Below are 15,471 nucleotides of genomic sequence, written 5' to 3'. Positions count from 1 at the left end.
CAAGGAAGTGGCACCCAAGGACTTGCTGCCTCCCAGCGTGCACAAGCAGCCAGAAGCCAGAACTGGAAGCACAGGTATGCAAGAATCCCAAGCAGCATGCTAACCAGTGTGCCAAATGCCCACTCCAGCTAAAATACTTTAAACTCTTTTCCGTGCATGAGTAGGGTTTAAGAATCTAGTAAAAAGCTAATTCAAGGCCCCGTGTAGTGGCACTACATGCTAACCCTCTGCCCAAAGTCTAATCTCCAAACAGTCCTGTGTCCAACCACTGGGTTAAAGGATCATATGCCTGTGGTAATTACAACTCTCACAAAACTCTACCTCCACAGTATTACTGGCTCCTGCCTTAAATGAACATTTCATCGAAGTACTGTCAGGCTGACTAAAAGACAAAGAGCTGTCACCTTCCCATACCTACAAAACAGTGTGAACTCTTCTGCCCCGGCTTACTCATTCATTAGTTTGAATTTGTGTTATAATTTAGACTAAGACTTTCATTAATATGTGATAGTGAAGTAAGGAAAAAACTGATTTACTTCAATAATTAGTGAATGAAGAGATACTGCTATCTTCAGTAGCTCATGTTAAATGCAATGAGTGGAAAAGCTAAATAAATTCAGAAAGAAGTTTATTGAGGACTGAGATGACAAATCAAAGCCTCAAAAAGAGACATTTAAGAAAATTCTTACATGAGCAGAGTCCTGGGAACAATGCATGACCATGTTTCTTGTAGTGGAACAGAAGATTAAGATGTGAAAGATCTCAAGATGGAGAAGATGAAGGGGGAAATGAGAGACAAAGGGCACTTTACCATCCCGAGAGAATTTCAGTCTTACCCAGCTGTCCATATCCATGCTCATGTACCAACACTAAACACTGCTTTTAGCTTAGCGCTCCAAATCAGTTCAACTGCTCTATCAATTCTTTTTTCTTTCTTTAAAGCTTGTTTTGAAGCCATTTCTCATCAGAGAATATGTGACTATTTAGTCCAATCCCATACTACTACACTCAAAAAGTGTTTACCAAAGGAAATCCTGCCTCTTGGTAACCAGATTCCATAAGTCAGAACACGCTACGGCTTGGACACGCTTTGAGTGCCCCCAAAGGTCCGTCCATGTGTTAAAAATTAATCAACATGTCCCCCCGCCCCAAAAAAATTAACATTAGATCAGATAGACACAGACCAATAAGGAAAGCTTAGAACCAGACAGGAAACAGTCAGCTTGGACTCACATATACCTTACTAGGTAGGACACAAAGATTAGTTACTCCTTGCTAAGATATTGCAGATTTCTCTGCACACCCCTACTAAAACTGTTCTGCACCTCATTTGTTAACATATACCTTGTTAGAGTTACAAGCCGATTTGGACTACCCTAAAATTTGCCAAGTTCAGTAAAAATTATGCTTCAATACTATAAACTGCTAAATATAAAAATGAAAATTGACACGAGACAGCTGAATAGTACCCTATAACCATTCTAAGATGTATAGCAGCCGGTTGTGTATAAACTAAAAATGAAATGTCAATGAAGTAGTTACAGAATGTGGTTAAGAACTTGCATTTTCTAACGTACTGGCCACTCAATACCATATCAATTAACTCCATAATGTTGCAAATTGTTGTCAATGTTATGTTGTGGTTTTTCATTGGACAGGATGATATTCTGCCAGCTCTACTTTCAGACCAGGGATGGTCTCCCTGAGAAACTGTTGAATTTATCTGGACAATAAGATGCTGGACTCTATGCATGGTACAAGCTCACAATGAAGGAATCATGACTGGATTTGAACTGTACCACTGCAACAATGTAGAGGAATCCGCATGGGGGGAGGGCATGGGGAGAGGCTGGGGGAATCCCAGAACCTAGGAAACTGTGTCATAAAACGAAATTAAATAAAAAATAAATAAACAAATAAAATTTTAAAATTTTAAAAATTAATCAACATGTGGCAGGCACGGTAGCACAATTAGATTCACCTTCCACCTGCCACACCAGCATCACATGGGTGCAAGTTCATGTCCCGGCTGCTCCACTTCCAATGCAGCCCCCTACTTATGATCTGGGAAAGCGTCGGTCAAGTCCTTGGGACCATGCACCCAGGTGGGAAACCTGGAAGAGGCTCCCATCTTTGGACTGGTGCAATTCTGGCCACTGCAGCCATTTGGGGAGTGAACCAGCAGACTGACCATTTCTCTCTCTCTAACTCTGACTTTTCAAGTAAAATAAATAAATCTCCAAAATAGAGACAGACAGACAGACAGACAGAGAGAAAAGAAAAATAATCAACACTGTGAGGTCTAAGAGTGTGGAAACTTAATCCAACCATGATGTTTAGAGTCAGCACCTCCAGGGATTGATTACGATTACATAATGTCATCAAGGTAAAGTCCCTACAATTGAATGCTTGTTGAGACTTAATAACAAGAACAGGACATAAACGCCCTGTCTTCTGCCACATGCCACCTCAGGACTCTGCCAGGAAGAAGGCTATCACAATCAGGCAGGCATTTGGCACAGGGGTTAAGACACTGTTTGGGATGGTGACAGCCACTACTGCAGTTCCCACATTCAAGTCCCTGCTCCACTTCTGATTCCAGCTTTCTGCCAATGCACGTCCTATCATCCACATGAGACCTAGACTGAGTTCCACGTCCCCTAGCTGCTGCAAGCTTTTGGGCAGTGAACTGGCAGACTGAACCTATTTCAGCCTCTTTCTTTTTCTTCCCCAAAAATGGTGGGGCGGGGGTGTCTATCACTTGAGGACCTTTGGATATCCAGAACTGAGTGTTGAATAAACCTCTTTTCAGTGGCTGTAGGCAGCTGCCTAGGATGCCCTGTACCCATGCAAGTGTTACACTACTGGAATAAAAGCAGCTGGTAGCTGGTGGGTATTCTGGCCCTAGTTAATGCCAAATTTGTGTTAGCAAAACTATTATGCCAGCATAGTTGCTTCCCCACCTTCCCCCCTTTTTAAAAAGATATGTGGGGGCCCGGCACGATGGCGCAATGGTTAAGATCCTCGCCTTGCATGCCCGGGATCCCATATGGGTGCCGGTTCTAATCCCGGCAGCCCCGCTTCCCATCCAGCTCCCTGCCTGTGGCCTGGGAAAGCAGTCGAGGATGGTCCAAAGCCTTGGGAACCTGCACACGCATGGGAGACCCGGAAGAGGTTCCCAGCTTCGGATTGACTCAGCTCTAGCTGTTGCAGCCGCCTAGGAAGTAAATCATCAGATGGAAGATCTTCCTCTCTGTCTTTCCTCTCTGTATATCCACCTTTCCAATAAAAATAAAAAATAAATCTATATATATAAAAAAAAGATATGTGGGAGAGGGCTGGTGGACATGGGCTACAGGTTGTGTGGGGAAGTGAGTTTAAGGATGTGGGGGGGTGGGGATCGCTGAGGGAGTACTTTACTGGTGTGGAATGACTTTGGGAATCTTCTACAGACCAGGCCACTGTACTCACAGGAAAACAAAGGAGACACTGGGTAGTTTAGAGAGGGGAAACCATACAGCATGTCTGGATCAGACCAATGCACCCGCCCATGTGGAAGAACCAGGCCGGGTTTGGTGGCATCACCTGTCATCCACCAGCACACACAAAAGCTGAGGCGGGGGGACCTGCCTGGCAGAGCTAGGCCACAGTACTCACCAGTGAGTGTTGTGACAGAGGACAGGCACACATGGCCAGCATGAGAAAGAAACCAGGTCTGGGAAGCAGACTGGTATAGGGCACACATGGACTCACTCCTGAGGGTCTGCAATATCCAGTGGTTTGCATGAGAGCTAGGGGTAGAGACAGGCTGAGCTAGGCATGACCACAAAACTCACTGACATGGGAACTGGGACTGGGAGCAGGCTGGGCTGGCTCAGGCTGCAGGACCCACAGGCACATCAGAGAATTAGGTCTGGAGGAGGGCCAGGCCACACCACCTACCAGCACATGCAAAGGCTGGGGTTGGGATGGACTATGCCAGGCAGGAGCCTAGCACCCACAGGCATGCGTGAGATCCAGGTCTGGAAGTAGGTATGGTGAAGGTACCGGGGGTACTCTTCTTCTAGGTCACAGCTCCCTCTGGTGAACATGAGAACCTGGGCGAATGAGTTAGGCCAGGCAGGGCGGCACCACTCATTAGCATGTGGGCATCTGAGGCTACAATACCTGCCACTTCACAAGAGGGTCAGGTCTGGGGGTTGACCAGGCTGGGCTAGGCTGCAGCACCCATCAGCATTAAGCTGGGACTGGGTGCAGACCAGGCAGAGCGAAATGGCAGTGCCTACTGGCCAACACCAAGATAAGGCGAGTGGTGCCAGACTTGGCTGCAACACCCACTGGCACACACAAGACCCAGTGCTGGGGGCAAGCCTGCCAGGGGAGCTTCAGGGATTCCTCCAGTAGGTTACTGCTCCCACTGGTGAGTCGGATCTGAAGTCAGACTAGACTGTGCAGGGCTGCAACACCAATCAGCACACATGCGAGCTGAGTTTAGAAGGCCAGGCCAGACTAGACTATATCTGCTGGCACATGCAAGAGCCACAACATCCACTGGCAGGCAGGCAGGCAGGCCTGGGTGCAAATCATGTCAGGCTGGACCATAGCACCCCCTGGCAAGATTTGGGGCTAGCAGTGAGCCTAGTAGCAGCTTATCTTGGTGAGCATAGGAGCCAGGGCTGGGGACAGGCCAGACAAGGTGACAGCACCTGTGAGTATACGCGTGGGTGGGTCAGGCTAAGCTAAGCAGCAGCAGCTATGGGTGTGTGCAAGAGCCAGATGGGATGCAGGGCAGGCCAAATTACATGGCTGCACATATCAGCACACACAGGAATTGGGGCTGGAAGTGGGCTAGTGGAGGTTATGGGGGGTCACCCTGACTAGATGACCTGTTGGCGTGCATGACGCCTGGGTTTGTGGCATGATGGCTTGGGCTATGCCACAGCACCCAGCAGTTTGCATGGGAGGTAGGACTGGGGCACAAATGACTAGGATACTGCATTCAGCAGAATGTGCACAGGCTGATGTAGTGAAGGACTGAACTGGATCCCCCCACTAGCTGGCACACGCAGGAGTCAGGTCTGGGGTCACCCAGCTAGGTTTCTTGGAGGGACTCTCCAGCTAGGTCACTGGACTCAAATTCCAGTAATCAGGAAAATCACAGGATATATGATTTTGAAGTACCAGCTATCGGGACTGGGCCTCCTCAGTGCTGATGCCCAAGATGCAGAGAGCATGCCAAAATCACATGAGGGACACAACAGCCCGCTCATCTAGGCCAGCAGAGGATGTCAAGTGTCAGTTAAAGAATGGAAAGCAGAACAGGTTGGACAATTCTCCTGGCCAAGTTTTGCAGCAAACACCTGAGTGTGTGAATGCACTAAAGTGGACTTTGTCAACCAGCAGACCTTAGAAAGATTTTTCTCAACCCTGCGTGATGAAACCAGCAATGTCTCAGAACTATCAAAACCACTCAAGTAACACCCTTGGAACACTCTTTCCCACATACGGGGTCTCTAAGGCGTCATAAAGGCACTCCCATCCCCAGGTGCTAATGTAGTTTGACAGCAAGGAGTGGCTGCCCAGCCCCAACCGCCACTTAAAATATATTAAAATAAATTAAAATATATAAAATATATTTAAAAACAAATGAATACCTGTTCCACCTTCCCCCTCCATACATCAACCCCCGACCCCAATTAGTGGCCCACATAGACATACAACCTTTCCAACTATGTAAGCAACACTAAAAAAACAAAACATATTTTTAAAAAATTTAATTTAAAAATAAATAAAACCCTTTTATTTTTATGTATCCAGCCACAAGTATTCTGCCATAATATTGAAAAATGAACTGATACAGCCAGGTATAGAGCTACATATCTAGTAGATACTTCAACAAAGACAAAAGTTATCATTTTATCCCTAGGTTGATCTCTCACCAGACCTGTTTACTTTCTGCTAAGAACTTGAGACCAGCACCAGGGTATAGCAGGTAAAGCCACTGCCTGCCAATGCAGGTATGCCTTAAGGGTGCTGGTTCTAGTCCTGACTGCTCCACTTCCAATCTAGCTCCCTGCTAGAGGCCTACAAACAGCAGAGGATGGCCAAAGTGTCTGGGCCCTGCCACCCCAGTGGGAGACTAGGATAAAGATCCTGTGGCCATCTGCAGAGTGCCCAGCAGATGGAAGATTTTCTCTCTCCCCATGTAAGGAAATTCCTCCTTTAGCCTTTGTTCCTACAAAATAAAAACACAATCCAGGGAGACGTACAGCCTAGCAACTAAAACACTACTTGGAATGGAAACACCCCACAGAGTGCCTGGGCTCAAGTCTCAGTTCTGCTCACAATTTCTGATTCCTACAAACCCCGGAAGGCCTGAGGCGGAGGCTCCAGTCACAGGCCCCCGCCACCCACATAAAGCATCTGCGTGTGTTCGAGGCTCCCAGCTTCAGCCTCTTAGCCACTCAGGACTTGTGGGAAATGAACCAGTGCATGGGAGCACCCACCTGTCCACCTTCCTAACTCTCAAATGAGATAAATTTAAAAATACAACCCATCTCACAAGATTTTTATATGTGAAAGTACTCTGTAAATCCTAAAATAATGACATAAATGATACCTGCAGGCACTGTAGCCACCATTCTTATAGCACCTGACAATTCAAATAAACACCTATTATATAAATTATCTCTATCATCTCCCACTACAATTATCTCTCCTTGAAATTCTACTGAATTACCTCTACTTTATTCACCTCCCATTTTAACAGACGTCAATAAACTCTCCTAAAACTAACCTTCCTTTGTTTCTTCTATATCCACTTAGCCAAGTAACCCTAATTAGCAGCCCACTTAACACCAAAATTTCAACTAATTTTTTTATGAATTATGTTAAGAATGTACATGATCGTGAATCCTCACATTTAATTTTTATCCTGAGTTAAATCTAAAAAAAAAAAAAACCTTCACTGAAAAGGAATCAAAAAGCAAAGACCAAACTTTCAGCTTAATCACAAAGATCAGCTTATAATCTAGCTTGAAATTTCTAGATCATAAATGGCATCCTTCCCTAATCTCTTATGCTTGCTCACACTGTCTTGCAAGTAAATATTAAAACAGATCCTTCCACTTTTTAATCATCACCCAAATATATTAAATTTTTCTTATTTACCAAAAAATTTGCATCACCCCCACACAAAATGTGAACAAAAATCAAATGTCTTCTGCTCCTTTTTCACGACTGCCAATGTACTCAAGTCCAACATGATGCTTCAACATGAAAACAAAACCAGCAATCTAAAATATTTTGTAATACAATAAAGCATCACTGTTTCTAACTCCATTAATCCAGGTACTGCTCACTTCAACACCCTTAAATTAAAAAAAAAAAAAATCAAAAAAGGGTCTGCTCTGTCAATCGATGATTACGAACATGGCATGGTGTTCAATACCTTCAAAATTCCTTTCCTTATCTCTCTTGATTCTCAAAATAATGCAAAGAAAATAGAGGCCATTTGTTACACTAATACAGAATAAAATTTACCAAGGGTCACAAAGAAATGATTCAGTCAAGGCCCGAATACTCTAGCATTATATCCAACTTCTCATGACTAGCTGAGTCTAAAATGTAAGACCAGCAAAGTTCTCAAGTACCATTTGATTTCATTAGTGTCATTACTATACACAGTGTATTTATCGTTAAAGCCCTTACCAAAATCTAAACATGAAGGGCAATTCTCCCTTCCCTTATCAGAAAATTCCTTAAACATCTGTAGTGTCAGATGCCATTAATAAGTATTACTTTCCAACAGAAACATGAGAGCATTTTTAGTGATTGCATCATGATTTTTAGATAATGAGCTACCAAGTATTCACTTGGTAAACTTGACTCACCGAGACAATGTTGTTTTCCCAGAACCAGGCAGACCTCTTAGAAGAATAAGTAACTTCTGCAATTTATTTAACTTTGCCTCTTGATATTGCTGGCTTGCAAATCTGTCTATTCCATTATGCTTGTCCACTGAAGGATCTTTCCAGCATCCTTCCCTGATTTCACAGAAACCATTCACATACCCATCTTGTGTACTGTAGCCATCTCTAGGGGGACGAGTACTAACATTACTCTCTCCTAAGTCAACGTGTCCACTGCTCTCATTAGAAGCTGAAGAATCCCACCTAACATGACAAGTATTAACATAATGTCCATTTTGCATCCTAGATTCATCTTGGGCGTGGAAAATATTTGGTAGTGGATTTGGCAGAGCACCGAATTGTTGATTATTTAACTGACAGTTAAAATTGGGAAGGGGAGGACCATAGGGTACGATAAAAGGAGGTGGTGACTGCCATTCAGGCCTGAATGAAGGGAAGGAAGTATCACGAAATGTAGATATTTCTTGTCCATTACATTGACGGTTGGCAGACTCATCCCCCAAGCACTGCTGATAATCACAATGTGACTGAACAGCTTTAAAATCTTCCTTTTCTCCATCAGATTTTAAAGGATCCTTCGCATGATCCTGGTAACATGGAGATGGAGTAAGTTCTTCCGGAGAAGGTTCAGGCTCCTTACAACTGCCTTCTGAGTCATCTTTTTCATTTTCAAGCTCTTCAATTTCTTTGTAAAACTGGGACAATTCACTGTCAATCTCTGGTTTTCTAGAGTTAAACTTCTGTTTCTCTTCTCGCCTTCTTTTGCCCTTTATACCATTCAGACTGTCTGCCTTTTCATTGCATTTCTTTTTCTCAGAGGGTTTGTAAATAGGGCCTATAAACGCTGTACTTGTACTATAAATCTCATCATCCTTGGTTAGCAATGGAGGATTTACATCGCGTAAAACTTGTGAAGTACCAACACCATCTGGTTTACTGCCAGGCATTTCATTCCGAAAAGGTTTCGGCAAATCTGTAGTTTCGGTTTTGTCCACTTGAGGATACCTCTGCCCTTTGACATCCACGATGGTCAAAGGGACCCAATCACTTCCAGTTTTCTCTTGGACTCTGTGCAAATCAGTACTACCAGGATGCGGTAAAACATATGTCTCTGCAGTTGATTTCAATCTTTTATGATATGGTCCACTTCCCAGTTCTCCAGGTCCCAAATATTTAGCTTCGATTCCTCCGTAAGACATCTGAGAGGTAAATAAACACACAATTATTAGCTAATCTATTTGAAAATGTATTTTCTTAAGCCAGAAAGATAAATCTCCCATCCAGTAGTGAAAGGCCAGGTCAAAATCAGGAGCTTGGAATTCTATCCCATCACCCATATAGGTGGCAGGGGCCCAAAACCACATGCTGCCCGAGCGCCATTTGGAGGAAGAAAGCTAGCACCTGTAAGCACTCGTTTGGAAGTACTCCAACTACTACACCAAATGCCCAATTCTGGCTAATATTTTTAAAAGCTCTATAAAAGGCTTGGTGCACTGGGGTAAGCCGCCACCTGTGATGGCAAGTGAGCACAGAGCTCTGTTAACACACCAGGAAAAGCAGCCCAAGCTATATTAAGTACTAGGGTCCCTGTCCTTCACAATGCAGACGGATGCAATCCCAGCCCCACTGTGGCAGCCATGTGCGGAGTAAGCCAGCAGATGGAAGATTTGGCTCTGCCTATTTATCACCCTGCATTTCAAATAAATAAGCCTTTAAAACAAAAAATTAAATAAGCTTCTTCATGAACAAAGAGACACTTAAGTTTGTGATACAAGCACTTACAGTCACATCTTCACAACAAGCTATAGTCAAATTTTAACTTTGCTACAACTCAATATTTAAGCATTTTCACAGCATAATTTATAGAAATGTTCTCACTAGGGCCCAGCAGTGTGGCCTAGCAGCTAAAGTCCTCACCTTGAACACACCAGGATCCCATATGGGCGCCGGTTCTAATCCCCGCAGCTCCACTTCCCATCCAGCTCCCTGCTCGTGGCCTGGGAAAGCAGTCAAGGACTGCCCAATGCTTTGGGACCCTGCACCCACGTGGGAGACCCGGAAGAGGTTCCTGGTTCCTGGCTTCGGATCGGCATAGTACCGGCCGTTGTGCTCACTTGGGGACGGAAGATCTTCCTCTCTGTCTCTCCTCCTCTCTCTATATCTGACTTTGCAATAAAAATAAATAAATCTTTAAATAAATAAAATAAAGCAAGGGCCACGCATGACGGCTCAATGGCTAAATCCTTGCCTTGTGAGTGTCGGGATCCCATATGGGTGCTGTTTTGTGTCCCAGATGCTCCACTTCCCATCCAGCTCCTTGTTTACAGCCTGGGAGAGCAGCAAGGAATGGCCCAAAGTCTTGCACCAGCATGGGAGACCAGAAAGAAGCTCCTGGATCCTGGCTTCGGATCAGCTCAGCCCCAGTCACAACGACTAGGGGAGTTAACTAGAGGATGGAAAATCTTTCTCTATCCCCTCTCTGTAAATCTGCTTTTCCAACAAAAACAAATGTTTCCGCAAAAATTAAAATAAATCTTATATATATATATATCATCTTTATATATATCATCATTATATATAATACATATATCACCTATATATAATATACATATATCATCTATGTATATATATATGTATCATCTTTAAACAATCCATCTCTAAATTTAGGTATTTAGGTAAATTTGCAGAGTTGAATCAGTAACACACTCTTTGACAAAGATACACAACTGTGTATTCAGAAAAAAAGCTGTCCCCAGTCTGACATTTATATGTAAACAGTGCATCATAAAGATCTTTATGTTCCAAACTGTTAGGAGTATATGTCATCAGTCATTTAAATATTACAGGGACTGGAATGTCACTCTTCGCGGACCCTTCTCCCCTGAGTTTAGTGTAAGGTGACTGATTACCAAACCAATGTAGAGCAATCACTTAAAAGGAAAAAAAGTGAGCTGAGTTGCACTGAGGAAGACACTAACCCATCACGCTTTATTATATATATAATTTTAAGAATCACGCTTAATTTTACTTTTTTTTTTTTTAAGGAAAAAACCCTGGCCACAGTCTTCAAATCAAAATTTCTACCTTTTCCAAATGTTTGTTCCTTGGTAGAAAATACAAGAAAATACAACTTTGCTTTTCTGGAACTGTCTTGGAGAGAGTCAGGAACACAAAGTCAAAACGCAAGTTTGGTTCGGTCGGCGCTCTCTCTGGCCTTCCTCCCGAACGCGAGCGAAAACAGGAAGGACGGACGGACGGAGCGGAGAAGGACGGAGGCGGGCTGCACCGGGGCGCTGCGACACTGGCGGCCACTCCTCGCACTCTCCCCCGTCACCTGCCCGTTCCAAATGTCACCGACAGTTCCGAGCAGGAGCTCGCGGGGCGGCCCTCCACAAGCCCGGCTAGGACCGCAGCGCGTCCCCCCAGAACGTCCCCCGAGGACACGCACGCTCCTGTCCTGCCCTGGCCCTCACGACTCCGGTCCTCTCAGCCCTCCGGCCAAGCCGGAAAGAACCCCAAAGAAGGAAGCAACCGAAAAACGCCACCGCACCGCCAGCTCCCCTAACATGGCAGCCCACTCACCTTCCTTCACAGCTCTGCATAGGCCGTCTCGGGAAAGACGCGAACCCCCGGGAAGGCGAAAGAAGCGCGTCTAGCGACCGCCCCAAATCCGGAGGGACGGAAACCCCACCCGTGAGGACGGGGACGGCGAGCCGCACCTCCGTACACAAGATGGCGGCCGCCTCACGGTTCCCCGGGCCGGAACTCTGGGCTCGCGCCGGGCATTGTGGGAAGTGCGGTCGGCCTGGCCGTGGGCGCCGCGTTCCTCACGGGCGCGGGGAAAGTCTGCCGGAGTCCGTCGCCAGCCCTCGTTCGGGAGTTAAAAAAAAAAAGGTAACCGGAGCTAGTACCGACGAGTACCTATGTCTGGAGTCGGAGAAGTTTATAAACACCAACTTTGGCTGGGAAAAAAACAAAAACGGCGCGACCTCTTTGACGTTCGCTATTGAAGGAGCGGAAATGTCTGGCACCCCAACCTCGCAGTTGCATACTTTTTCGGGCTTTCTAGGAAAAACAAAGAAACAGCCGACTTTTCAAAGGGGGTTTAACATCCGTTGTTGCGGGCGTTGAACGGACGACGAGCGGACGGAAAGAGGCTCCTTGTTAAAGTTAAATCTTGGCGGTGCAGGATCCCGATAACAAAAATACTGAGAAAAACCGCTCAGTGTCAGGCTTCTATCCTGTTTTTGGAAGTAAGACTGTTTATGGGTTTTTTCCAAGAAGGTGAAAATCGGTAGGGGCCCCCAGTGCCTGGTAGACGCGGTGGAGTGTGTTTGTTAAATTTAAAATACTCACTGCGCAGCTGGCCAGTCCTGAGGGCACCTGTGCCCTGCTCGCCCCGATCGCTCGCAGGCTTCCCCGTTGCCTCAGCTCGCTACTAGGGAAATTGCTAAATTGTCATATTTAAAGAATTATTTCTTCCGCTCCACCAACGACGTGGCAGAACGTTTTTGGTTTTAAAAGAACCGCAGTTGAAATCACAGTCTGGGTTGGTCATATTCACATATGTAATAGACATATGACCAAGAGGGCATACCAAAGCTAACTCTTCCCCTAAAAGAATTTTCTTGCAATACAAATGCCCACTAGAATTTTTGTTTCCTCCTGATTTGATTCAGGTCATTTTGACCTTCCCAGGATGCCATATTCCAAGTCACAGAATGTCTCTTAAAAGTGTTACTCATTTTTATCTCTCGTCAGAGTGTTGTCCACTTTCCCCACTGTATGTTTTCATCCTTGCGACTAGTTGCACATTTGTGAGGTGAGACTTGGAGACTAAACATCCTGCTCCTGATCCAATTTTACACCACGGTTGAGATCCCGCTGGTCATGTTTCTGCACCCCATCTCTGCCACAGAGTTATAAATTGTTCATTTCCCCAGCACTGCATACACACTGCTTCCAGCCCTCCACACTTGTCAATTCAGATGCTGCTAGAAACAGGAGGCTCATTTATTTACTTACTTCGTATCGATAAGAGATTCCTTTTTGTTCGAGAAGTTATAATCCATTACTGTCCTTATTTATTTGCTACCTATAGACTCTTTTTAGGACAATTTTAGATAGACTGAAAAATTGAGCAGGCTGCAGTGTTTCCACATACCCTCCACACAGCTTCCGTAACTACTGACCCCTTGCATTGTGACGTTACTACAGTTAGTGAAAAATGCATGCTGATGACTGCAGTCCCTACTTAGGTGGACTTTTTTTTTTAAAAAAAAGATTTATTTGTTTAATGGAAAGTCAGATATACAGAGAGGAGGAGAGACAGAGAGGAAGATCTTCCATTCGATGATTCACTCCCCAAGTGAGCTGCAACAGCCGGTGCTATGCCGATCTGAAGCCAGGAGCCTCTTCTGGGTCTCCCACATGGGTGCAGGGTCCCAAAGCATTGGGCTGTCCTTGACTGCTTTCCCAGGCCACAGGCAGGGAGCTGGAAGGGAAGTGGAGCTGCCGGGATTAGAACCGGCGCCTATATAGGATCCTGGTGTGTTCAAGGCAAGGACTTTAGCTGCTAGGCCACACTACTGGGCCCTTTTTATTTTTTTTGAGATTTATTTTATTTCTATTGGAGAGTCAGATGTACAGAGGGGAAGATCTTCTGAATGATTCACTCCCCAAGTGACCACAACCGCCGGTGCTGCACTTATTGGAAGCCAGGAGCCAGGAACTTCCTCCAGGTCTCCCATGCAGGGTCCCAAAGCTTTGGGCCGTCCTTGACTGCTTTCCCAGGCCTCAGGCAGGGAGCTAGATGGGAAGTGGAGCTGCCAGGATTAGACCCAGCACCCATATGGGATCCCGGTGCGTTCAAGACGAGGACTTTAGCAGCTAGGCTACCGCTTCGGGCCCTGACTCCTTAGTTTTTACCTCACATCCTGTCTGGGGCATGATGCTATAATTAACATTCACATGCACTCCTTTGGGCTGTAACAGCTTGCAAACCTTCACTGGTTTTTAATGACCTTGAGGAAGTTGAGGAAACCTGGTCAGGTTGAATATCTTTAGGATTTTCCTCTGTTGTGATTTTGTCTGTTTTTTCCTCTCATAATTAGACTGAGGTTGCAGTGCAATGACACCACAGAGGGAAAGTGTCATTTTTATAACATTATATCAAGACTGTATATCATAGGACCTGGCACAGTAGCCTAGGTGCTAAAGTCCTCACCTTAAACACACCAGGATCCCATATGGGCGTCAGTTCTAATCCCGCAGCCCTGCTTCCCATCCAGCTCCCTGCTTGTGGCCTGGGAAAAGCAGTTGAGGACGGCCCAAAGCCTTGGCACCATGCATCCATGTGTGGGAGGCCCAGAGGAGGCTCCTGGCTTCGGATCGGCTCAGCTCCAGCCATTGCAGCCGCTTGGGGAGTGAACCATCAGAGGGAAAATCTTCCTCTCTGTCTCTCCTGTTCTCTGTATGTCTGACTTTGCAATAAAAATAAATAAATCTTAAAAAAAAAAGTCTTTAAAAAAGAAAAAAGAGGAATGGAGCTGATTCAATGGCTTGATTAGCTCTTCTTCTGCCTCCAAGCGCCGGGATCCCATATGGGTAAAGGGTTTTTTTTTTTTTTTCCTTTATTTTTGACAATCTTTACATTAGGGCACAAAGGTTCAAGGGCTACAGGAAAGTGGAAAAGACTGTTATTTCCACGTTCTTTTCTTTTTCTGTATCTGGACTAAAGGGAGAAATAAAGGGAAAAGCCCCACCCAGCCTCCCACCCACCCCAGGTGCCTGATGTGGGGCATGCTCCGAGGGTCTTGCTCAAGTGGTTCTGATAGTTCAACAGTTATGAATTGCTGCCAGTCTTGCTGCTCCAAGCACGATGAGGTCATTGCAGAATCCACTGATTGACGTAGTCCACCTTAGAGTCTCCGTCTGCCCAGGTTTTCACTAATTGTGCTGTCCACCTCTCTGTCTGAGCTTCTAAGGAGGCTCAGCTCTCGCATTTGCACTCCACAACAGACTATGGAACCTGCACTTCTCTTCATGGTTGGGGTTCTGATTTTGATTGGGGAGATCCCCAAAGAAACTTCATCTGAGGTGATGCCAGACCTGATTCTTGTGTGTGAGTGTCAGTACAGCATCCAGCACAGTCTGTCACCCCAATCAGCTTATGCACATGCTGGTGGTTGCAATTGCTGGGTCAGTTCTATTTCCAGCCCTGTCTTCTACTGGAACCAATGGGTATTACAGTCCAGCCTGATTCTGCCCAGCACACACTCAGCCCTCACATAAACCAGTGGGGGCTGCAGCCTAGTTGGGGAGACCCACAATAACTCCCACCAGGCCCGCCCCCTGCCCTGGTTCCTGTGCTTGCCAGAATGTTCCGCAGGTTTGTCCAGTCCCACATCCCATTCAGCTCTCCTACATGTCAGTGGGCATTGAAACTAGTGCAACCCAACCAGCTCCACTATCCAGCCCACACACATGCTGATGGGTACCATCTGTCTAGCTACCCCTGCCCCATCCTGGTTTTCATACT

General features: G+C 45.6%; 1 protein-coding gene across 8 annotated transcripts in view; it reads right to left on the bottom strand.

The window, feature by feature from the left end:
* N4BP2L2 (NEDD4 binding protein 2 like 2) overlaps positions 1-11,875 on the bottom strand; it is a 67,920-nt gene extending 56,045 nt beyond the window's left edge. For 2 of the 8 annotated variants that reach the window (XM_040979803.1, XM_040979802.1), the window contains exons 1-2: positions 11,514-11,870; positions 7,893-9,130 (exon numbers count right to left, since the gene is read on the bottom strand). In XM_040979803.1, coding sequence (XP_040835737.1) covers positions 7,893-9,130 — 1,238 coding nt within the window. In that variant the 5' untranslated portion in view covers positions 11,514-11,870. Of the gene's footprint in view, positions 1-7,892; positions 9,131-11,513 lie in introns of those variants that run through there. The other 6 variants (XR_005883831.1, XM_040979804.1, XM_040979801.1 and 3 more) reach the window with 6 other exon arrangements.
* Between the last annotated feature and the right edge of the window lie 3,596 nt (positions 11,876-15,471).

The sequence above is a fragment of the Ochotona curzoniae genome, unplaced genomic scaffold (assembly GCF_017591425.1).
Source record: "Ochotona curzoniae isolate NIBS_2020 unplaced genomic scaffold, NIBS_Ocur_1.0 contig_3332, whole genome shotgun sequence".
NCBI lineage: Eukaryota > Metazoa > Chordata > Mammalia > Lagomorpha > Ochotonidae > Ochotona > Ochotona curzoniae.
The sequence above is the reverse complement of the archived record's forward strand: the minus strand, read 5'-3'. Positions and strand labels throughout refer to the sequence as shown.